The sequence below is a fragment of the Eurytemora carolleeae genome, unplaced genomic scaffold, assembly GCF_000591075.1.
Source record: "Eurytemora carolleeae unplaced genomic scaffold, Eaff_2.0 scaffold891, whole genome shotgun sequence".
NCBI classification, from domain to species: Eukaryota; Metazoa; Arthropoda; class Copepoda; order Calanoida; family Temoridae; genus Eurytemora; species Eurytemora carolleeae.
This window is the reverse complement of record NW_019397139.1, coordinates 101652-125946: the sequence shown is the minus strand read 5'-3', so window position 1 is coordinate 125946 and position 24295 is coordinate 101652. Positions and strand designations below refer to the sequence as shown.

The 24295-nt window shown below is 32.4% G+C and overlaps 1 protein-coding gene across 1 annotated transcript; it reads right to left on the bottom strand.

Moving 5' to 3' along the window:
- Window positions 1-817: 817 nt before the first annotated feature.
- LOC111712275 (uncharacterized) lies at window positions 818-6191 on the bottom strand. The gene is made up of 6 exons (XM_023486847.1): window positions 6185-6191; window positions 3614-3725; window positions 3369-3411; window positions 2949-3246; window positions 1448-1515; window positions 818-1324 (listed from the first exon to the last, which is right to left on the bottom strand). Exons 1-6 carry the CDS (start codon window positions 6189-6191, stop codon window positions 1010-1012), a joined length of 843 nt encoding a protein of 280 aa, XP_023342615.1. The 3' UTR covers window positions 818-1009.
- Window positions 6192-24295: the final 18104 nt, after the last annotated feature.

The window sequence follows — 24295 nt, the reverse complement described above, 5'->3', positions numbered from 1 at the left end:
GTATTTCTTATACCTTAACCTTTCATAGGCGTTATATAGAACTAGATTCTTGCAAAGTTTTTATTTTTTACTATCTTAAGATCTTAAGAGGTCAATGGGCGAAATTTATCTATAGCTACCCTTCATTCCGATTCACAATAGTATCCTTCAAACCTTTGTTTAAAGATAAAAAAGATATCCTTGTTTTTTTTTATCTAAAATTAGTCCTGTATATATCAGGTTGGCCAAAACTAAAGAAGGTATCCTTGTTTTTTTTTATCTAAAAATTGCTTATTTTCCTTTTCCTGTAGCAGAGAAATATCTTTTCATGACATTCATTCAAGGTCCCTTGAAATTATGACGATGGTTCCTTCTTTAAAGGGAGTGTTCACGAAAAATGAAAGGGGGTACAGGCATACAGCAAAAAATAAGCGCTTTTGATCGGTACTAATCTTACTTCTATCTGTTGCGTTTATAAGGAGAAAATTGTAATGATTTGTTAGAAATTAAATAGATTTTTAAAGATCGAAGTCGTATATTGCAACTTTCTCAATTTGGGTGGATGCTATGTTATTTTCTCCTTATTGACGCAACAGATAGAAAAAGATTAGTAGCAATCAAAAGCTCTTATTTTGCGTCGCAAGCCTATACCTCCTTTCATTTTTCGCGAACACTCTCTTTAAGCTGGCAATGTAGTTCAAATAACCACATGAAAAATATCTCCAGCTCAGAAATTATTCAAAATAGAAATAATGAAATTATTTTTCATAATTCAGTTTTCAATGAAAGATAATTTATGACTCCTTTCAATATTATTATGCGATCAAATTACAACTAATGAATGAATTGAATATATTGTATAAATCATTATTTACATTTCTACAACAAGGACTTTAACGTATATTGGTAACTATATATAAATGGTAACTATTACTTATCAGTATCACATATAATTGTATTGCCCACATTCATCAAGAATGAATGAATAAATGAATGAATGAATGCAAAGATCAGTCGAATATTGTAAACACTATGGCACGACGTGTCTTTTTGACGACCTGGCGTCGATGACCACCTGGTCGAATTTCGAGGGTATGCCGGGGGGACGAACTATAAAGGTTCCCGAGGGCGGGATAGATGGGGGACCAATCGTCGGACGAGTTGGGCGTGTAGGTCTAGTTGGACGAGTAGGACCAGTAGGACGAGTAGGACGAGGCGTGGGTTTAGTATCCGGGCACTGGTTGCAATAGTAGTTTCGTTTACACTTCTTTTTGCAGACTTGAGAAGGTTTGGAGTCACATTCTTTCATGGGCTCATTCCGACACTGGGATCTGTACTTTACCCACTACAATATAAAATGATGATTATGATAATAATAATGATAATGACAATAATAATAACATTTCTATCGCCATGAATTTATTTTTTGAATGAGAAAATGATTATTTCTTATAATTGTCAAATATACCTTGCATTCTCTCACTCTATTCCAGCATTGTTTACTCACAGGTTCATTCGCAAAGTCAAAGATTTGTCCTGAAACAAATTCGTTCAAAAGGTAATTTATGTATAAGTAAAGGAATTGAGTCTTTGACACAAACTCAGATTTTCTAATCTCTTTATCTCCCAAACCCATAATGTCGTAGACCTTACTTATTTCAAACTATGAATAATGTTGGATCAAATAATATTAGTTTTAAATATCAAAGGTTTACATCATCTGGTTCCAAAGATATAGGGATTATAAAATTTTAGTTTGTGGCAAAGACTCCATTCCTTTTGCTCCCAAAAAAACATTCCAGATAACAAATATGAAAATTATGAAAATTTTGAAAATTCACCATCAAAAATTAAAAAAAAAATCGCGAACTTTTCGTATCCCTTTTTTATACACGAAGAAAAAGACATCAAAAACGTACAGCAACAAAAAAGGTTTTCGAATGTTAAAAACATATTTAGAAAAATAAAAATGTAAAGAAATCTAGAATCATGTTGACAGTTAAAAAAAAGATCTAAAAATCTTCAGTTATAACTGCAATCTTTTCTATAGGTATAAGCAACAAGGTCAAACTTATATGGAATTACTTTAAGACTTTGCGTCATTGTAACTCTTCTAATTCGATTTACACACAACTGCGAGAAAAGTGAACTTGTTTTTGTTACTCAAATCTGTATCATTAGCTCTTAAAAATAGGCTATGAAAGAAAATATACAATTGTTCCCACTAATAAAATGTTTTTTTTTTTTAGTTTAAAGTGTTTGTTTTAATCTGTTTTCTATTGTTTTGTTACTTTATGATCTGTTTTCTACTGTTTTGTTACTTTATGATCTGTTTTCTACTGTTTTGTTACTTTATGATCAGTTTTCTATTGTTTTGTTATTTTATGATCTATTTTCTACTGTTTTGTAACTTTATAATCTGTTTTCTACTGCTTTGTTACTTAATAATCTGTTTTCTACTGTTTTGTTACTTTATGATCTGGTTTCTACTGTTTTGATACTTTCTGATCAGTTTTCTACTGTTTGTTACTTTATGATCTGTTTTCTACTGTTTGTTACTTCATGATCTGTTTTCTACTGTTTGTTACTGTATGATCTGTTTTCAACTGTTTTGTTACTTTATGATCTGTTTTCTACTGCTTTGTTACTTTATGATCTGTTTTCTACTGTTTTGATACTTTATGATCTGTTTTCTACTGTTTGTTGTTTATGACCTGTTTTCTACTGTTTTGTTACGTTATGATCTGTTTTCTACTGTTTTGTTACTTTATGATCTGCTTTCTACTGTTTTGTTACTTTATGATCTGTCTTCTAAGGTTTTGTTACTTTATTATCTGTTTTCTACTGTTTTGTTACTTTATGATCTGTTTTCTACTGTTTTGTTACTTTATGATCTGTTTTCTACTGTTTTGTTACTTTATGATCTGTTTTCTACTGTTTTTTTACTTTATGATCTGTTTTCTACTGACCTAATCCATTGTCTGCAAACGGAATATCTGATTCTGGAATAGGATAACTTTGATCATAAACTATCTCTGTTGGGATTAAACGCTTCTGCCGGGACAATATTTTCGTTTCCTTAGACTCATTTAGATCTCCAGTTTCCCCCTTCAGACGACCTTCGATTGTTTTTTCTTCTACTTCTTCCTCTATTTCTTCTACTTCTTCTTTTTCTAAATCTTCTTTTTCTAATTCTTCTTCTTCATTGTCTCCAATTTTCACTTCCCTTTTCCCCCTGTTTCCATTGCATCTGTTCTGCCAAACGTTCTAAAAGCCGAGCAATTTTATCACATTTTTTACTTATATAAAGAAAACATTTTTGGTAAAAACAATGCTTTTATCATCGTATAAACAAATTGATATTTTGTCATTAAAATTAGCCCCCTTTCCTTACACTCTTGCCGTCGGAAGTCAGTACACTTATATTCGTATCTGAAATTAAAGATTTTAATATTTTATAATATTTTTTTCTTTCGACCCTTAATTTATAGAGTATCTTGTTTAATTCACAACAGTACCCTGTAAACTGTTATCTAAGTTACAATATGGAAGAAGTCGTTTTTTTTTGTATCGTGATACAGTCCTTTACTGAAGCATTTTTTATAATATATCAAATTGATGATAAATTTTTAACCTGGTTTTGCACTGTATTTTAGATTCGCACACATTTTCGCATTCATATTTTGAGATGCAACCATTTTGGCGGGATTCTGCATACTTTGTTATCTTTAAACCAATTTCAATATCTTATTTTATAATTCGTTTCCGGTTTGAAATAAAGGTGGTTTCCAGATGATTAAATAAAAGGAACTGAGTTTTTGTCACAAACTCAAATTGTCTAATCCCTATATCTTTACAATCTAATGATGTAAACCTTTGATATTTCAAACTTAGATTATTTGTTCTAACAGAATTCATAGTTTGAAATATCAAAGGTCTACGACATTGGGTTGCAAAGATATAGAGATTAGAAAAGTAGAGTTCGTGACAAAAACTCAGTTTCTTTAACATAAAAAGGCTGGAGGGGGGTGATGAATAAGGGATTTGGGGACTGGGAAGAGAGGGGGAGAATATGACCCATCCCCTCTAAGTAAAAGGGGGGGGAGCCCCCCCCCCCCCCGGGGACAGGAATCACAATGTGATAAGTTACAGTTTCCTTATATGTATTTACAATTATCTGAATTGTATTGAGTATGTCCAAATATGTATATTTACGCAAAGTGCAGTATTTACGCCTCAGGTGATCCTTGTTATTTATAAACATACAATTTGTATCTGAGACTAAACTAAACTTTTTAAGTTCATTTTACCCTAGGATCAGATTAAACAGACGACCCAAAACTCTGTAGGAATGACGATTGGAATATGCATGGTGGTGGGGGCCGGGTTGGGTTATATATATAAATTAAAATCGAGGTACTTTATCAATGAAACTGTTGGAAATGTATACCAGGAAATCTAAGGTAATATAAATAAAAACGCTGGCAATCTTTAATAAAAATGTAAGTTATAAATTAATAAATTTCATGTAATATGTCAATAAAATTGAGGCGATACATTATTAATAATGGAAGTTATATATCAATGAAAATGGAAAAATATATCTATGGAATGTGAGGTACTGTACTGATTAAAGTGGGGGTAATATACTCAATGAAACTAAGGTGATATATCAATAAAATGGAGGTAGTATTTTCAGGGGAAAAAAGGTATTATATATATATTTTTAAATGAAAATAGAGGTAATTTATTAATGAAATTAAGGTGATACTTTATTGAAAATGGAGGTAATACATCATTTAATATGAAGATAACAAATTATAAAAAATGACTGTAATGCATTATTAAAAATAAAGGTAATAAGCAGAAAAATATAAATGAATGCATTTATTGCTGCAGATACGAATGCTCAAATTATGGTAGCTAGAAAGTTATTTACTAGAAACCTAAATAAAAACGTTAAATGAGCGTCTTTTTTTTGCTATACAATTTATAATCATTCTAAACGGTTGCAGACCCAAACTTCAGGATTAAAGGAATTCAGCCTTTGCCACAAAGTTAAATTTTCTAATCACTATATCTTTGCAACCTATTGGTGTAAACCTTTTATGTTTTAAACTTAGATTACTTGATATAACAGAATTCATAGTTTGAAATATCTAAGGTCTACAACATTGGATTGCAAAGATATATGGACTAGAGTTTGTGGCGAAGACTCAATTCTTTTCTGTAGAATAATATTTCTGCATTTTTTCCAAACTTCTAAATCATTTTTAAGCCCCTCTGTTTCTTGTAACTGTATTTCTAGCAACAATTTATCTAGCAGCAATATTTCTAGCAGTAATATTTCTAGCAATAATATTTGCAGCGGATACATAAAACTAACCTTGTTAACGTGAAAAGGTGACATGTCCCTAGGTTTAGACTCTAGCTCTCCTTCTGCAGGTCATTTATCATTTTTTCACGAATCTAATTTATCTTGATTTAATCTTAATCATCAAAATGGCTCTGTAATTATTTATTTTGACATTTCAAATCAGTCTAAATAAATGTGTATCTATTATCTATATAATAAAGCTCTTGGCTCATTTATATATAAATTTGGCTTGTCTGTCTGTGTGTTTGTCTGTTTGTTTGTTTGTATCCAATAAACGTCAAAACGGCTGAACCGATCGGGCCCAAATTTTTTTTGGGACATCACATGACCGCAGGGAAGGTTTATGAATGATCAAAATTTTAAATATTTGTCTCCATCAAAATTCGATCTTCATTAAATTTTTGAAAATTTTGAAAATCCACGAAATTTTTTGTGAAAATCCGCGAATTATTTTTGTTTTGTTTTACGATGTACACAAAGAGAACATGTTCACAACCAATTTAGAAGATTGGCGCGAAGCGCCCTCTAAGGCTATTTTATATATATTTATATGGACATATTACATAATTTTACATTATATGCTGGCCAAGCGGCTGATTATATGCTGGCCAAGCGGCTGATCAAAAATTGGATGACATTTTTTGAGGGAAGCCAATACTCCGGGGCTAACAAAAAAGTTGAAATTTATTCCAATTCTTTTTCAAATATTTTTTCAAGAAAAAGTTTCAATTTTTTATTCGAGTGTTTCTAAAATTCCACGGGCAACGCCGGGCACTTCTGCTAGTATCTAAATAAATAGATATGGTCAAAACCACAATAAAAGATTACCTGACATATATAAAATGAAAAATGTTTATTAGTCATGTTTTTTTAGATCATTCTTTTGAGCATTCTTTTGATAAAGTTTTTTCTTGCGTGGCAGGATATTATCTTTAGTAAAAAATGTTGTTTTAAATAAGCCTGAAAAGACAAAAATGTAAAAGCTTTTTTGTCAGTTCATAATGAAAAATTTGAGTCTGGAATTGAAATAATATTAGCCTCCTAGTTGTATCATAAACAGATAGGAATAAAACTAACCACCACTTCTAAAAAGTCAGTCATAATAGCCTCGGATTTGTATCTTTTCTGAGATGGAATTTAAAGAATTTGAGCCGGGGTTTAAATCTGCCAAAACCCAGTTTAAATTAAGCGCCGGCTTAAATCTTGAAACATTTGATACAGTTTTAAGTGGAACCAACAATATTTAAGCCGCGGCTTAAATCTAAACCGCCGCTCAAATTCTTTAAATTCCGCCACTGAATTCTTAAATCCTACTTAATCTATATTCGATATCATAACTGGGTTCACTTTCGGTAAAATATTTCAAACATCAATTTAGATATTTTGCTTAATCGTATGGCCCAGGTGGATTGGTTGGCATAGCTTTCTATTGCACTGTGTATAATCAAAATATGGGCTCATAAGTCATTACATTTTTAAAATGTTCTACCGTGTATTCCGTGTTTGTTGACAGTCAGTCTTGTTTTATACATCTAATCTAATGTTTTATTAAAATAATAAAATCTGTCATATATAAGGGACAGAAAATCGAAAACAAATCTTCGATCTAACAGTTGCATGATGCTCTCATACAAAAATCGTTTTGAAATTTGCCTATTACTTTTTAAAACCTAAAGCTGAAAAAAGTTATTTAAATTTTAAGAATCTACATTTCTAGAGCTACAAAAAAGGTCAAATCAAATTCCAAGACGGGGTCTGTCCTAGTGAACGATTTTTGGACCCCCCGGGCCCTCCCTCATATCAATTTTGTACATGACCAAATTAATATTTATCTATTATTATTTAGGGTTAGGATAGTTTAAGACACTTTCTGGGCCGAGCGCTGCGGCTAGGACAGTCTAGGGGGCCGAGCGCTGCGGCCACAGGTTAGGTTAGTTAAGACACTTTCTGGGCCGAGCGCTGCGGCTAGGACAGGCTAGGGGGCCGAGCGCTGCGGCCACATAGTCAATTATATCCATGTCTAACATATAAGATCCATGTACAAAATTGATATGAGGGGGGGGGTCCGAAAATCGTTCTCTAAGAATATACCCCAAGACGTTTAAAATCCACCCAGTCTTAAAAATTGATGCACCTTTTAATAGCAGTGTAGAGACACCCCAATTTTTTTTCAAAATAAAATATTATTTACTTAAAATTTGAGCTACATTTCATGAAGTTTTAGGTTCCTGGTTCAAATAATTTAACGCTAATAATTTCAGATTTAAATTTTTAATTCAACAAATCTGAATCCCCATTTTACAGAAAAACCATAGCAGGAAATTATTAATCTAAAAATGTAACTTCATGCCGAATTTAAAGAATTTGAGCCGCGGCTTAAATTTGAGACTCGGCTCAAATATGTTTTGTTTCACTCAAAATTATATAGAATGTTTTAAGATTTAAGCCGGCGCTCAATTGAAACCGTTTTTTGCGGATTTGAGACGCGGCTCAAATTCATTAAACTCAGACTCAAGGATATCTTTATCAAATTTGATCGGATTTGATTAAACTATCTTCTTGGTACAGAGCTAATGGTTTAAGTGTTCATCCAAAAAAATCTAAGTTTATCATCTTTAAGCCTACAAATTTCCACCTGCCGGAAGAAATTAACATATTTTTCAACAACAATGATCCTGGTGAAACGGATTCCTCAAAAATTTCCAAAATCCAGCGAATCTCCGACACTTCTGAAGAAAAGTCTGTACGGGTTCTTGGGGTTCTTTTAGACGAAAAACTTAAACTACGCTCCCATGTTAACTCTATCTGTTCAAAAATCTCAAGGTCTATCTATTGTCTAAGCCAGGTTAAAAATTTACTTGATATGAGTTGTCTTAAGCTTATTTATTTTGCGCACATTCACTCCCATCTTAATTATTGCAGCAACATCTTTTCTCTTCTTTCTAAAAAGGATCTTATTAGAGTTCAGACCCTACAAAAAAAATCTGTACGTCTAGTCTGCAATAAGAGTTATAATTCTCACAATGCCCCACTTTTTTTAAAAACTGCCATAGTCCCTTTCCAAGATCTAATACAAGTAAATGCCCTTTGTTTTATGTACGAATATAGGTTAAATCGTCTGCCATATCATTTAATAACTCATGGAGCTTGAACAGGGATACAGACCCCCAATATATGCTAAGAAATGGCGAAGACTTTGCAATTCCACGATTAAAGTACCAGTATTTAAAATCACATCCTCTTTTTTATTTTCCGAATTTATGGAATAAATTTAAACCAGTGTTTAAAAATAGCATTGTTAAGAGCTCAACGTTTTCCAGTAATTTAAAATCTTATTTTCTACACAAACTTGATGAAAGCTATAGCATAGATTGTAACTGTTATTTATGCACTGTTTAGTTTGCTTGTACCCAGGGTCTAAGTACAATACCTTCTTATAATATATTGCTTTGTTGTCTATTCTCCAGGTCTACTTGGGCTCTCATGATCGGACCTACTCAGAACCCTAACAGAAATATTCACCTCTCCTTCATTTTTTTAACTTTCATCGTATCATACGCCGCATAAATCTAAAGTTTTCAGGGACCTGGACCAGACAGCCAGATATTGAGCTCTCCGGGTTTCCCGGCACTGTAATAATCATAGAATTCATCAATGTGTTTTTAACCCTTGTAAATGTATAATTATGTGCCTAATAAAATATTTATTTATTTATGTTAAAGGTTTCCATCCTGAATCTAGAAAACAGGGTCACTTAAAATTACGTCGCACAGTCCCTTTAAATTGGATTTATAGTCGACGATTTTTTTCTATCCAACTATTTGATAAAATACATGTCAGATATGTTCTATTTTCATGGACAATAGTTCCCAAGATTGGAGTATGTATGGTGAGAAAGGGCGCTCCCAAAATATTTTGATATTCATCAAATTAAAGGTTTAGCGTGGATTTGGTCGAGGGGATTTAGGTCTAAAAAGTTATTAAGGTTGCACGATATATGCAGGCGGACCGTGTCAAACCATCAATATATTTCAAACCTCGTTTGTTCCTCGTGTCAAAATAGTCATTTTTCCAATTCTGATAAAATCACGACCAAAGCCAACTGAGTGAAGTAGAACTGTATGGCAACAGCAAAATGCTTGAATTGCAAGAAACCAAAAATAGTGTTGTCTTAGAGGACAATTTAAGAAAAGAATGTTTTTTTTACTTTGAAAGTAAGTTTTACAAAAATATAGGTCTTAAATTTTGAATTTTATTAAACTTTTTTATTCCACTTTAAATTTAAAATTTTTCTTCAATTGATCTTATGTTGACTTTTTTTTGCATTGTTTTATTTTATTTGCATTTTACGCAAAAATTTTCAACAGTTTTTGACAGTGTCAATATTCTGGCAATGAATACAAAAGGGGTTGTCATTTATTTCTAAAATTAAACATCTTCAATCTAAAATAAAATTCAAGTAATAAACCCAATCTATTATAATGATGCATGAAAGAATAAAATTATTCCTTGTTAAGCATGTCTCCACCCCCACACCCAACACTCAACTGATTTTCAGTTCTAGTGAGCACCCTGAGCTCGATGAATCCCAATCTAACCGTGATTCCCCTTGCAGAACACCGATACAGGACTCCGTAGACTCTCATCTATTTAAAATCCTCAACTCTAAACCTATATAATCTCTAGGTTTTTCCAACTCATAGAATAGGTAAAAAATACGTTCAGAAAAAAATTCTTAATTGAATTTTTAAAAGTTAAAAGGACATTTTCTCCAGAGTCGATTCACTACTGCAAAGGGTCAGATTCAAAGTTTTAAGGATTTGAAGAATGTTACATAATTTAACAGAATACTAGCCACAGTTAATATTGTCTAAACCTGTTGGTGTAAAGCTTAAATATTTTAAGCAGAAATTCATAGTTTGAAAGTATTAATGTCCTTAAAACAATAAGTTTAAAAGATTTAAGGATTAGAAAATTAGAGTTTGTACTTTGCGGCGAAGGGTTCGGTTCCTTTGTTAAAAATGTTAAGATCATGTATTTAAAATCTTCATCTGTGTTTATGTTGTTTTGTTTAAAATTTACAAAAACTGATGTTTTATTATTACTCTCATGTTCTGCGTCTAGACCAGCATCGTTAGCCCACAGTTTTATCATTAACCAGGAAGATTAAGAGGACTGTTCTTGAAAATCAAATTAACTTTCTTAGAATTGTATGTGTTTTCAATCATAACTATTAAACTTTAAAGAGCTTTTGAGAAAAATAAAGCCAAGAGGTCACAAAGTCGTACAATTTATGTCGTCCCCCCCCCAGCGTATCCTGGTTTTCAAGTACCCCAGCGGGGATAGGGTTAACACCGTTCAGAAATTTAAACATTTAAACTCTTTGTAAGAAGAGTAAACAGTCCCTTGACCATCGTTCCTTCATGTATATAGACAGTATCAGTGTTTAAGCTGTGTAAAGTATATTTACCAAAAAACCCTCCAGCTTCTAATAATCTATATAATCATATTCAAATTCTATAAATCATCTTTATGATTTATTTCGCTGCACTTTCAAATGTGCGAATGTACTTGGAGAAGGGAAAGTAGTTAAACTAAATGGAAAAGAATTGGAATGTATTGAACTAGGCTTTTTTTCTCTCTCCAATGTTGATGCTCCGTACACCTTCCCTGGGGTCATGTAAGGACCCACACAAAAATTGGATACAACCGGACAGACAGACAGACAAGCAAAGTATATATATGTGCATAACACAGAATTGTGGGTGAAGGTAGTTTTATGTAAATCTATAAAACAGTAGTAATTTTTGTTTGCTTGTTTGGATGTACTATCAATAACAATGTGAACCCCTGAACCGATTTGTTTCGATTTTTGATCGAAGCACGTTCTTAGCTTGGTTTAAACATTCTAGGTTGTGTAGGTTCGCTTTAATAGAGGAAATTTTAGGTTTCAGGCTACGCTGGTTTTTCAAGCTAGTAAAGAAGAAAGGATAATAAAGGATTTTTGAATAATGCAAGTTGATTGATTGATGGATACTTGAATAGTTTACTTTCTTTTGAATTTTTAGTGATGAACAAGTACAACAACAACTACCTAAGTAATACAAACTTATGAAATAAAATCCCCGAAAGAGGATTACAAATCTGCAAATTAGTAGCAACGGATCCTGGAACCAGAGAAGACCTTCTCATTTTACTTTCATACACTCGTTATTTATCATGTATTAAAATCTAGAAGTACTAAATGTACTTCAGAAGGCTATGTGTGTTCATATCACGTCGGGGTCACCACTTTAGAAGTACATTTATTGCTTCTAGATATAATAACGTGATAAATAATGAGTGCATAAAAGGAGAGGAAGATGAGTAGGTCTTCTCTGGTTCCAGGATCCAGCGCTTGTGATTTGCGGATTTTATAATCCTCTTTCGGGGATTTCATCCTCTACAAAGCTCGAATAAATATTAGAAATTGTGGTTTTAAATTAATCTCGTTAACACTGTTCCGGTTGGTATATGTTTGTTTAGGGTTTGAGTTAGAGTTGAGATATCAACAGTCTACCTGTTTAAGGCATGCTCAATGCTTCAAAAGTTAAAATGCGAGAAGGTTTAGTGCCACTTTAAGCCTTTTTTCACAAAACGCGAAGCTCCACGTACATAAAAAGAGAATCAATTAATTCCGTAATTAACTCTCTATTTTTAGAAATGAAAGAAAGCAACGTCGGACTGTTTTTGGGTTGGATATTCTCCAGGTTCTGTTCTGAGCTTATAGCTCCGGGTTTACAGGGACTACAGAGAATACATGGACTGCTGGAATATAGATTTCTTATCCATCCTTATCCACTTCATCACACACGAATTCACACCTTAAAAACAAATGNACAGGATACAGGATACAGGATACAGGATACAGGATACAGGATACAGGATACAGGATACAGGATACAGGATACAGGATACAGGATACAGGATACAGGATACAGGATACAGGATACAGGATACAGGATACAGGATACAGGATACAGGATACAGGATACAGGATACAGGATACAGGATACAGGATACAGGATACAGGATACAGGATACAGGATACAGGATACAGGATACAGGATACAGGATACAGGATACAGGATACAGGATACAGGATACAGGATACAGGATACAGGATACAGGATACAGGATACAGGATACAGGATACAGGATACAGGATACAGGATACAGGATACAGGATACAGGATACAGGATACAGGATACAGGATACAGGATACAGGATACAGGATACAGGATACAGGATACAGGATACAGGATACAGGATACAGGATACAGGATACAGGATACAGGATACAGGATACAGGATACAGGATACAGGATACAGGATACAGGATACAGGATACAGGATACAGGATACAGGATACAGGATACAGGATACTGGATACAGGATACAGGATACAGGATACAGGATACAGGATACAGGATACAGGATACAGGATACAAGATACAGAATACTGGATACAGGATACTGGATACAGGATACAGGATACAGGATACAGGATACAGGATACATGATACAGGATACAGGATACAGGAAAAAGGAAACAGTCTAGTTTTCAAATTTTGGATTTTGATGCAGACTGTATATTTGTTTGTTGTCTAGTTTCAAAGTTGTTTGTAGTCTAGCTGACTGTATATTTGTTTTTTGTTTAGTTTCCAAGTTGTTTGTTGTCTAGCTGACTGTATATTTGTTTGTTGTTTAGTTTCCAAGTTGTTTGTTGTCTAGCTGACTGTATATTTGTTTGTTGTTTAGTTTCCAAGTTGTTTGTTGTCTAACTGACCATATATTTGTTTGTTGTTTAGTTTCCAAGTTGTTTGTAGCCTTGCTGACTTTATATTTGTTTGTTGTCTATTTTTCAAATAGTTAACTGTCTAGCTGTCAGTCTATTTGTTTGTTGCCTATTTTCTATGTTGCTTTACTGTCTGGCATGGTGTCTGTTTGTTGTTTTCATGAGTTGTTTTGCTGTCTATAGTTGACTGTAAAAGTATATTCGCAATCCATAAAGAACCATTGAACATGCCAAGTTTAACATCTTTGGATAAATCTGTCCTAACATCTATCTATATATCTATCTATTTATCTTTTATATATATATATAAGCATAAGTAAGGATAGATTTTGAAAATACTCTGAGACTCTGTAATTGCAGGTTAACTATAATGTCATTGGACCAATTTCTGGTCTAAAAAAACAAGTTGCCAAATCTTTTAAAACTTTTAATTTAGGTTTTGTGTGCAACCATGTTTGGTTTTTTTGAACTCATTGTCACCTTTAATCTTTACATTGTGTATCTGTGTACCCTAACTGATCCATTTGTATGAGATTGCAGGCAATTCTACACCTTGATAATCCTTCATCAACTCAACCCTCTCTACCCTCTCAACTAGGGATGGGCATCATTTTCAACTCCGTTTTTAAACATTTAGGATTGTTGGGCTCTAAAGGTGTCCAATAACAATCTGAGAAGTTTCTATCAAAAATGCAAAATAAAATGGGTTTTATAACAATATTAAATGTTTTTCCTCCCATTTAAGAAATTAACCAAAATGTTTTCAAAACGATTATGGAAACCTATTTTTGGTTCATATCTCTCTTCATAGTAATAAATTAGCACAACCTTAAATGTTTAAAACCGTATCTCAAAACCTCAAAACCTCAAAACCTCAAAACTTAAAAACGATGTACTTCTGTACTCTCAACCCTCTCAACCATCTCAACCCAACAATGATCCTTTTAATCCTGAAATGGGTTTAGCAGTCTTGCAATCCTTGATGTCAAAATGTCATTTAAAAATTAGTCCACGCTTGTGAGCATATACCACGATTGCTTTAAGAACAGTTATTTGTCATTACACAAGCCTAAGGCGTGTCAATTCATGAAATACAAATTCTTCTAAAATTGCAAAATTTACTGTTGAACCTCAATCTGCGTCTGAAATCAAAATCTACTATTTTTCAGCTTCACGCATTATTTGAAAAAGAATGTCGAACTCGAGTCACTGCAAAGTAATTGTGTCAAAAGCTCACATTTTTAAAAATGTTCAACCCTTTGCCTTAGATATTTCAAACTGTGAATTCTGTTAGATCAAATCTTCTAAGGTTGGAATATCAAAGGTTTACCCCATCAGGTTGCAAAAATATAATTTGAGTTTGATGGCAAAGACACAATACCTTTATGTTCCTAAAATGAACTGTGGTCTTAAATAAATGAAATTTAAAGGAGGAGGGGCATTCACAGTGATACACTTTGAACCGTTTTCTAATCAAAATGTTAAAGGTATTATCGTTTTTACCTTGAAAAGTGATGAATTCTGTCAGGTTCCTCCGTTGTTTCTGAAGAAGAAATTAGCAAGTAACTTTGTATGAAGAAACCATATTTGAAAATGAATTATCTTGAAAGAGAAAAATACAGAAATCTTTTAGATATTCTTGGTTGGAGAAAGGTTTTAAATGGACCGCTTTGGATCGGACAAACAACTCATACAAGGAAAGTCACATGAAAAAACGTAAATAGTCCCTTTAAGAAATTTTATACATTTTAAGCATTGTTGGCAGAATTGAAAGGAAACTCAGTGTTTACGATCACAACACGACGGTTAACTTTGTCGAATTTGTTATTGTGAAGGTTTTAAGTTCATGGCGAAAAGATTGCCGCGGGTAGGATAAATGATAATGTTGTATAATTTCTCCCGCTTCGCGAAAAGTTCCCGCTTTTTAATAACTCTGTTCGCATACATCTCCATTCAGGTTATCTGGTCGGTTAGATAATCAATCTGAAACCAAAGCCTAACCGAAGTATGAAACTTGATGTAAAACCTCGTATTCTAATCTATGCATGCGGTCTAGATTAAAGCAGAAAGAATTTAATTAAAGATAATTATTTTAATCCAGTATTCGTCTGCCATGATATATTCTCATCTTCGTGCAACCCGTCCTTAGCAAGAACTGGTTCATCTTGCATTTATCATGGTTCAGGATAGAGAACACAGGATACAGGATACAAGATACACGATACACGATACAGGATACAGGATACAGGATACAGGATACAGGATACAGGATACAGGATACAGGATACAGGATACAGGATACAGGATACAGGATACAGGATACAGGATACAGGATACAGGATACAGGATACAGGATACAGGATACAGGATACAGGATACAGGATACAGGATACAGGATACAGGATACAGGATACAGGATACAGGATACAGGATACAGGATACAGGATACAGGATACAGGATACAGGATACAGGATACAGGATACAGGATACAGGATACAGGATACAGGATACAGGATACAGGATACAGGATACAGGATACAGNTTATCTCTAGGGGCGTAAATCAGCTTGATAAAGGGGCTCCCCCCACCCCCTTCGCTCTACACTAAATAAACCTTCTCGTTATTTCATGGTTAGGCTTTAAAAATGGGGAAAATTACGCCCCTGTTAAATGTTTTAACCCCTTCAGCTCAACAAGAGAATATCTATTATTGACTCTAATTTCTAAGTTTATTTTTCAATATCATAAAATTTCTCGAAAGTCATTCAATTTGATATAATTTATGTCAGATTTAGACATTTTAAAACAACTTTCACCTCCTTTTCATAACAATTGTTTACCTCTTAATCATTTATTCTCTTCAAATCTATCCCTCCTCCTCATCTATCCCTCCTACTAATCTATCCCTCCTAATCTATCCCTCCTCCTAATCTCTCCCTCCCCTCCTCCTATAGCGTTATCTCTATCCCTCCCCCTTCCACCAAATAAGCCAAGTTTAAAGCCAGAAATGTCGAGGATGATTTTAAGTATCAATAAACCTGAGTTTGTTTCCAATTTTGTGTTTTTTTGCACAAGTTTTTGTGCCTTTTTCCTAGAACACAGGCAACAGATATTGAGGAATGTAAAATAGACGAATATATGTAGATAGTTATTATGACAGATAACAATCTGTTTAACATAAAGCGCGGAAACAATCATGGTTTGTAGAAATATAATCCAACCCAACCCTAATATATTTCGTAAAACAATAATTAAAATAATCAAAATAGTTAAAATTATTTTTCATCTTTTTATAATTACTGAAAATCCATCAGAGATGTCACCCAAAAAAATGTGAAGATATTATTTGATATATTTTTAATATGATAAGGATTAAGGGTGTGAATACTATACTATATATGATATCCTTGATTTGTGGTAGAATATCCCAGGGATACTCCCTTCATAGTTAGTGATTCAGGGACTTATAATTCAGGGACTGATCAAGGCATAAAGTGGGCATGAAATAAATCAGTGTATGGAGGTACTGGGACTGCTCATGCCTCATTGCATGAAGTGATTAGGGGGGGGGGGAATTTTAAAATTTCATCACAGAATTACGGCTATAGTCAACTCCTATTGTAAACCTAAATTCAAAGAACAATTTCTTTACTGGCACTTTTTAATACATTTATCTTTTTCTGAGATCTGTGATTTTTCAATACACAATAAAAATGCTTCCAATCATTACTTAAATAAACTGGCATTGCCAGTTAGCTAACGAAGACGACATCCATTGAAACTGTGATAAAATAAATAAAATAAAATAAACCATTGTTTTATTCCCCGTAGGAATTGACCATCGCGATGTAATGATATGAAGCATTTTGCATGTGTTTTGCGAAATCACAGATCTAAGAAAAGAGACTGCATATATGATCAAAACTAGCAGTGCAAATTAGCTAATAAAGACGACCTTTAATCAAAAAGTGTCGCAAAAGAAATTGTTCTTAAAATTGTTTCTTTTTACATGAGAAATGCTAAACCAATGCTTAAAGGTACTGGGACTCTTGCAGTGCATGTGATGCACAGATGACAGATCAATTGAAATTTCAAAATTATTTTTAGAATTTTAAGTTGCTAAAGAGCACCCCAAATGTAACTTTGTACTTTTTAATGAAAAATCATAATGATCTAGGTAGTCTTTATCTGTTTGTTAGAACTTGCCATTATATAGGTCCGAGTACTAAGAGGAGACCTAAGATTGGAACTTTTGTGTGAATATTGTTAATCCTGAACATTTGATATCCAATGTGGACACTTTTAAAACGTATCCACCCCCAAAATATGAGTTTTGCGATCAAACTCAGGATTTACAGATCTTTATAAAGTTTAATATGTCTCAAATGAATCCGAAAGAAGTTTTCCACAACATTGCATACTCAGTTCAACTACCTTACATAGCTGGTCACTCTCTTTAATTCGTAGGTTTGCTCTGTATAACATGCTAAATCTCGAGATTCATAGCACAAAAGTTTATAATTCTGATCAGTTCTGAAATATTTTAAATCACAAGTTTAAAGGTCATGTGAAAGAAAAGAAACCTTGAAGAGTGAAAACATGTCCAGTTCTACTAAACCTGACCAAAAGGATTTGTTGTCAAATATCTTCCGACCAAGTTATTTTTCCAGTTGAATAATTTGGAGGAAGGTTTTCTTCTTGTATCTTCAAATAGCGATGATATCTTGATAATATCTATAGGCTGAGAAGATTTTAAAGACAGAGTCCAAAACTAAAGACAGAGTTTCGTTAAAAACCCATGGTATCAGAAATACAGTTGCATGAAGACAATATGTATAATTATAATGATGTTGGGAAGGGCCAAAGCGCTGCGGCTAGGATGAGCTAGGGGATCAAGCGCTGCGACTGGAACAGGCTAGGGGGGCAATTGCTGTGGCTAGGATGGGATAGGGGGTCAAGCGCTGCGACTGGAACAGGCTAGGGGCCCAAGTGCTGCGGTTAGGGCAGACTTGAGAAGTTGCCGCTTGGGAAATTGCACAGTCGGGAAGTTGCTAATTTTGTAAATACTCTTGTAAAGTTGCCGCTTGGGAAATTGCACAGAAGGGAAGTTGCTAATTTTGTAAATACTCTTGTAAAGTTGCCGCTTGGGAAATTGCACAGAAGGGAAGTTGTTAATTTTGTAAATACTCTTGTGAAGTTGCCGCTTGGGAAATTGCACAGAAGGGAAGTTGCTAATTTTGTAAATACTCTTGTAAAGTTGCCGCTTGGGAAATTGCACAGAAGGGAAGTTGTTAATTTTGTAAATACTCTTGTGAAGTTGCCGCTTGGGAAAGTACCTTTAGGAAAGTATCTACCATCAACAGTTTAGGGATCTGTCTGTTTTTAGTACACCATGATCTAAAAAGTACTGACTTTCATTGACAATGTTTGCAGGCCGTCACTATAAAAACATAGGAGTCTCAAGCAGTTTGAAACTATTAATGCGATATGTTAACTTGAACCCTTGTGAGCTTAAGTCGTTTTATTTGATACATGAGTTTAATTTTATAATAGACAAATTTGGAAAAACATTTTCAACACCATTTGAAGTTGGTTTTAAAAAAGAATATTGTTATCTTATGTCGTAAATTGACTCTCAAATTATATATATTTCTTCTACCCTATTCATAGCATTATTCAATGGCAGTTTCTCTAAAAAATAAATTGTCATTTCATAACTATTTTCCCCCCTCATTGACATGTATTTAGATAATGATTTCAAGGGTACTGTTCTACATCAAACATGCAGCTCTCAAGCTGAACGGTTATTTAAAAATCACGTCACTTTCACGTAAAAACAATAGTTTAAGGAACTTTATGTACCACAAAATACGTTAAACTGAAGTGAATTGAAATCCAAAATGTTTTTAATAAAATCTCCTCTGTTGAAAAGAACAAAAATGTCTTGTATTTATAATATGAAACAACATAAATTAGCGTTTTCCTTCTTTTGCGTAAAATTAAAACTGGAGAAGCTACCCGCTCTAAAACTGTACAAGTAATATCGCATAAAGGATTTGAGTTTTTGTCAGAAAATTTTCTAATCTCTATATCTTTAAAATCTGTTCAACTTAGATTATTTGATCCAGAAGAATTCAAAGTTTGAAATAGCAAAGGTATACGAGGGGTCTACGTTAATACGAGTTAAGTATGAGAAAAACAAATATATTAGAAATTAAAAACATGCCTGTTCTTCACCATGGCTTTTCATTAAGATATGAGTTATGATTAAAAACATATAAGATTTAAATCTTGGCTAGGGATGTTAAAATCGAAAACGAAACGATCGTTTTTAAAAACGATCGTTTTTTTAAAAGTTCGTTTTTTAAAAATGGTCGTTTTTAAAACAATCGTTTTTCAAAATGCTCGTTTTTAAAAACGATCGTTTTTCAAAACGATCGTTTTTATAAAATTCGTCGTTTCGTTAACGATCGATAACGACGACCCTTCGTTAACGATCGTTAACGACGGACCTTCGTTAACGATCGGTAACGACAACCTTCGTTAACGATCGTTAACAACAACCCTTCATTAACGATCGTTAACGACGACCCTTCGTTAACGATCGTTAACGACGACCCTTCGGTTAACGATGACCCTTCGTTAACGATCGTCAACATAATTGTCAATAAATTTTTTTTCAATAACAATCGTATAAAAAACGGTCGCAAATCGTTTTAATAAAAATGATCGTTTTCAAAAACGATCGCTATTCGTTTTCTAAAAGTTCAAAACGAAACGAAAAACGATCGTTTACAAAAACGATTAACAACCCTAATCTTGGCGTACATTTTTTACTTCAGTTTAACGTGTTTTCTGTCTATTTTGCAGTGAACATGCAGGTTTTTAAAGTTTATGATATTATCAAAAAAAATGTGTATCGTTCAATATCCAGAAATGCCTGAATTTAGTTTATCATATTGGCTTAAATAGAAAACGCTGACTATAAAATACAGGGGAAACATTTAGCTAGTAAAGATCACGACCCCTCCCCCCTTTCACCATTTCAGACCTTTTTTTCCTTTATCTGTATTTATCTAGAAATAAAGAAATAAATACTAATAAATTTTATTTTTGTTCAAAACAATCTTAATATTTTTTTATTCATAATCCTTTTTTATATTTTGCATTTATAATCCACATTTTTGTCCAATCTGGCTAATCTCTTATTTATGGGATTGTAAATATCCGAACATTATTAAATCTATCAATTATTCATAGGTTTCAAAATATAGTGGATATTATGATTAAATAGTTCCATGTCCATATTACTGAAGATATAAAGATAGATTGTATCATTCAATCTCAGAAAAATAAGAGCCAACATTTTTTTTCAGCGTAAATGACATTTCTTTTTAAAGAGCTGATTTTAACATGCAGGGATATGCAAAAACAAAATTTTGATAAGCAGGATTGAATGAAATTGGTTGCATACCAAAACACAGCTTTAAAAATTATAATTTTAGAAGTAGAAACCGCTGATATTTAAGCTAGATAAGCATACAAATAGATAGAAAGAATACAGATATGTAGATATATCGGTCGATTAAAAGATAGATAAATATAAAGATAGATATATAGATAGATAGAAATATCGGTCGATCGAAAGATAGATAGATAGATGATCCTTGTGTATGGATATCACGGATTTCTGTGTTCCAAGCTGAGAAGAGTTTAACGCTTGTCAAAACAACATCGTAGTTCACAGAATATAATCTAACCTCTCATATAAACATTGATAGATAGATACTTTCATAGTCAGATAGATAATATAATATAATTAGATGTATGTGGATATGTTTATGGTCAGAAAAATACTTTAACAAAAATATGAAGATGTAGGAAAGCAATTTGATTGTTATGTATAAATATATATTTGATTGCTATAAATAAATATATATTCAAATTAATTTATCTTTTATAACCCAATGTCGTATGACCTAAGATATTTCAAACTCTGCATTCTGTTTGATCAAAACATTTTCGTTAAAAATATCAAAGGGTTGCAAAGAAATTTGAGTTTGAGGGGAATACTCAATTCATATGTTAAGATATGTTATAATTATGTGCACAAGCTACACAACGTGACAACTCCCAAAATTTTGTTCAACAGAAATATACATTTTTGACAAAGAAATGAGTCTTTGCCACACACTCTAATTTTTTAACGATTTCTAATGACAATAATTTTCTTCCTTGCTTCTTCTGCTTAAATTCTCCAAATTCGTTTTAACTCAGATACCATAATCGAAAATGTATACTTTTCAGATACAAAAGAAAAAATATCTCAATCAAAGGAAATGAGTTTTTGCAACAAACTCAAATTTTCTAAATCCTATATCTTTGAAACCTGATGATCTAAACCTATAATATTTCTAACTTATGTTATTAGATCGAACAGGATTCGAAAGGTCTACGACTTCGGGTTGCAAAGATACACGGATTAAAAAGTTTGAGTTTGTGGCAAGAGCTCATCTCCTTTAGTCAGGCAATGGTTAAAAAGTGAATCGGGGGTTAGCTTGAAATTACGTTGACAGTTGACAGTTGACAGTTTATATTTATTTATATATTTATATATTTATATAGATATTCCAATGATCAAGTGATATGGAGATAATCTGTTTGAATCTGAAAGTAATTTACATATTGACTTGTCGTCAATACGTCAGGAATTTATGTTTAGACACACAAACCAGTCTTTATGTGCAATATCATTGGATATGTAGATAAAAGAATTGAGTATTTGCCACAAAAATAAATTTTCTAATCCCTACATCTTTGTAACCTGATGGTGTATACATTTGGTTTTTACAACTTAGATTATTTCATCTAACAAAGTTCAAAGTTTGAAATACAAAGGGTCAAGGACATTTAGTACTTATGCTTTAAATTTTTTGTTCTTGAGTTTAAATATCGAACATTTATTATTAAACATCTTGTTTATATGTATATTTAATATATAGTTTCTTTTGCGCTTTTTGAAATGTATAATAAAGATATTTAAAATTTTGTATCACAACATTCCTGAAACCCAATTACTGCTATGAGTTTCATATTTTAGAACATTCCCGTGGTTCTACTGAGTTCCCCAATCAAAATTTAAGGTAAAGGGTTCATTAGTTATGGCCGTACAATATAGATATATATAGATATATATAGATATATGCTGTTTAGATGATTAAAAGTATGTTTTCCTGAAGAAAGAACACTAATTAAGCTCCTCCTGATACTCCTGATAGCAATGATATATTCAAGAATTATACTGTATTCACTCCTTAGGCAAACTACATACTATTTACAGGGATAAATCAAATGCAGATTTTAGTCCCGACAGGATTCAAATTATAAAGTGTATAGGATATTCATTTTGTAAAAAAACTAAATTTAGCATTTCTTAAAGATTGATATGGTGAAGTTTGTTTTGTCAATTATTTAATCATTAATCTTTTATATGAAAACGACATTTTTTTCCTAATTCTTAACCTAAAACTATGAATCAGCCAGACACTGAACCTTTACTTTAAACTGGACCTAGTCTTGAACCTAAGCCTTTGAACCTGAACATGAACCTGCATCTCTATATTTTTTCTCTGATTTACAAATAAGAGAGAGAACAAAGTAGATTGATTTTGTATGAAATTCTCAAGAACAATTTATGCATACTGTCAAGGATCTGTCTCAAAATGGTCTAGATTTAAGAACTTTATCCTGAAACTAAACCAGAGCCTAAACCTAAAGCTAATCTTAACCCCCAACCAAACTTGAAACTTTAAATGAACCTAAATCTATACCTAAACCTAAACTCGAAACTGAATCTGAACCTAAACCTTAACCTAACCCTAATTAAATCTAAATAAAACATAACTTAAACTTGAAATTCCTTAACCGAAAACTGAACCTAAACCTAAACTTGAACTTGAACCTGAACCTTAACCTAAACCTGAAAATAAATATAAATCAAAAACTAAACTTAAACTTGAAGCTTAACTTTAACCTAAACCTAGACCTGCACTTGAAAATAAAAGTGAACCGAAACCTAAACTTCAAAATGAAACAGAATCCCCCCATCTCATGTTGAGATTTAGTTCTCAGAACTGTGCTGAGTATAAGACTGGGATTTAGGTATACACTATACATGGAGAACTCTAGACCAGCATACCGTCATATTAGATGATCTTAAACACCAAGGTGTTAGTGCAGTTTAACAGGAAAATATGCAACTCTTCAACATAGAATAACACGACCCCCCCATTTATATTCAACCTCCCCCCCCCCCGTCTCAACAATAGCAAGTATCTGAAATCAAATTTGTTCAAACTTAAAAAGAAATTTCGATTAAAATACTCTGTATTCAACATAACTTATTGTAATACACGTATCTTAAAATAAAAATCTTTTTATTCCCTAAATCTTCCAACTAGTTTTCTTGCCTACAATTTGCACGTATTAATATCTTAATTTACTTGAAAAAAATAAAAGAAAGAAATAAAGAAAGAAAGATATAAAGAAAGAAAGAAAGAAGGAAAGAAAGAAAGAAAGAAACAAAGAAACAAAGATATAAAGAAAGCAAGAAGAAGAAAGAAAGATATAAAGAAAGAAATAAAGAAAGAAAGATATAAAGAAAGATAAAATGATATAAAGAAAGAAAGATATAAAGAAAGATATAAAGATATAAAGAAAGAAAAATATAAAGAAATATATAAAAATAGAAAGAAAGATATAAAGAAAGAAAGAAAGAAAGAAAGAAAGAAAGAAAGATATAAAGAAAGAAAGAAAGAAGGAAAGAAAGAAAGAAAGAAAGAAAGAAAGAAAGAAAGAAAGAAAGAAAGAAAGAAAGAAAGAAAGAAAGAAAGAAAGAAAGAAAGAAAGAAAGAAAGAAAGAAAGAAAGAAAGAAAGAAAGAAAGAAAGATATAAAAAGGTTAGAAAGAAAAAAAATATAAAAAAGTTAGAAAGAAAGAAAGATAGAAAAAAAGAAAAAATGGGAGGTCAAAACTTTTTTGTTTCAATTTCTTTGACATTTTTGAGGCCAACTTTCATTTAAAGTTTCCTGTTTTTATTTTC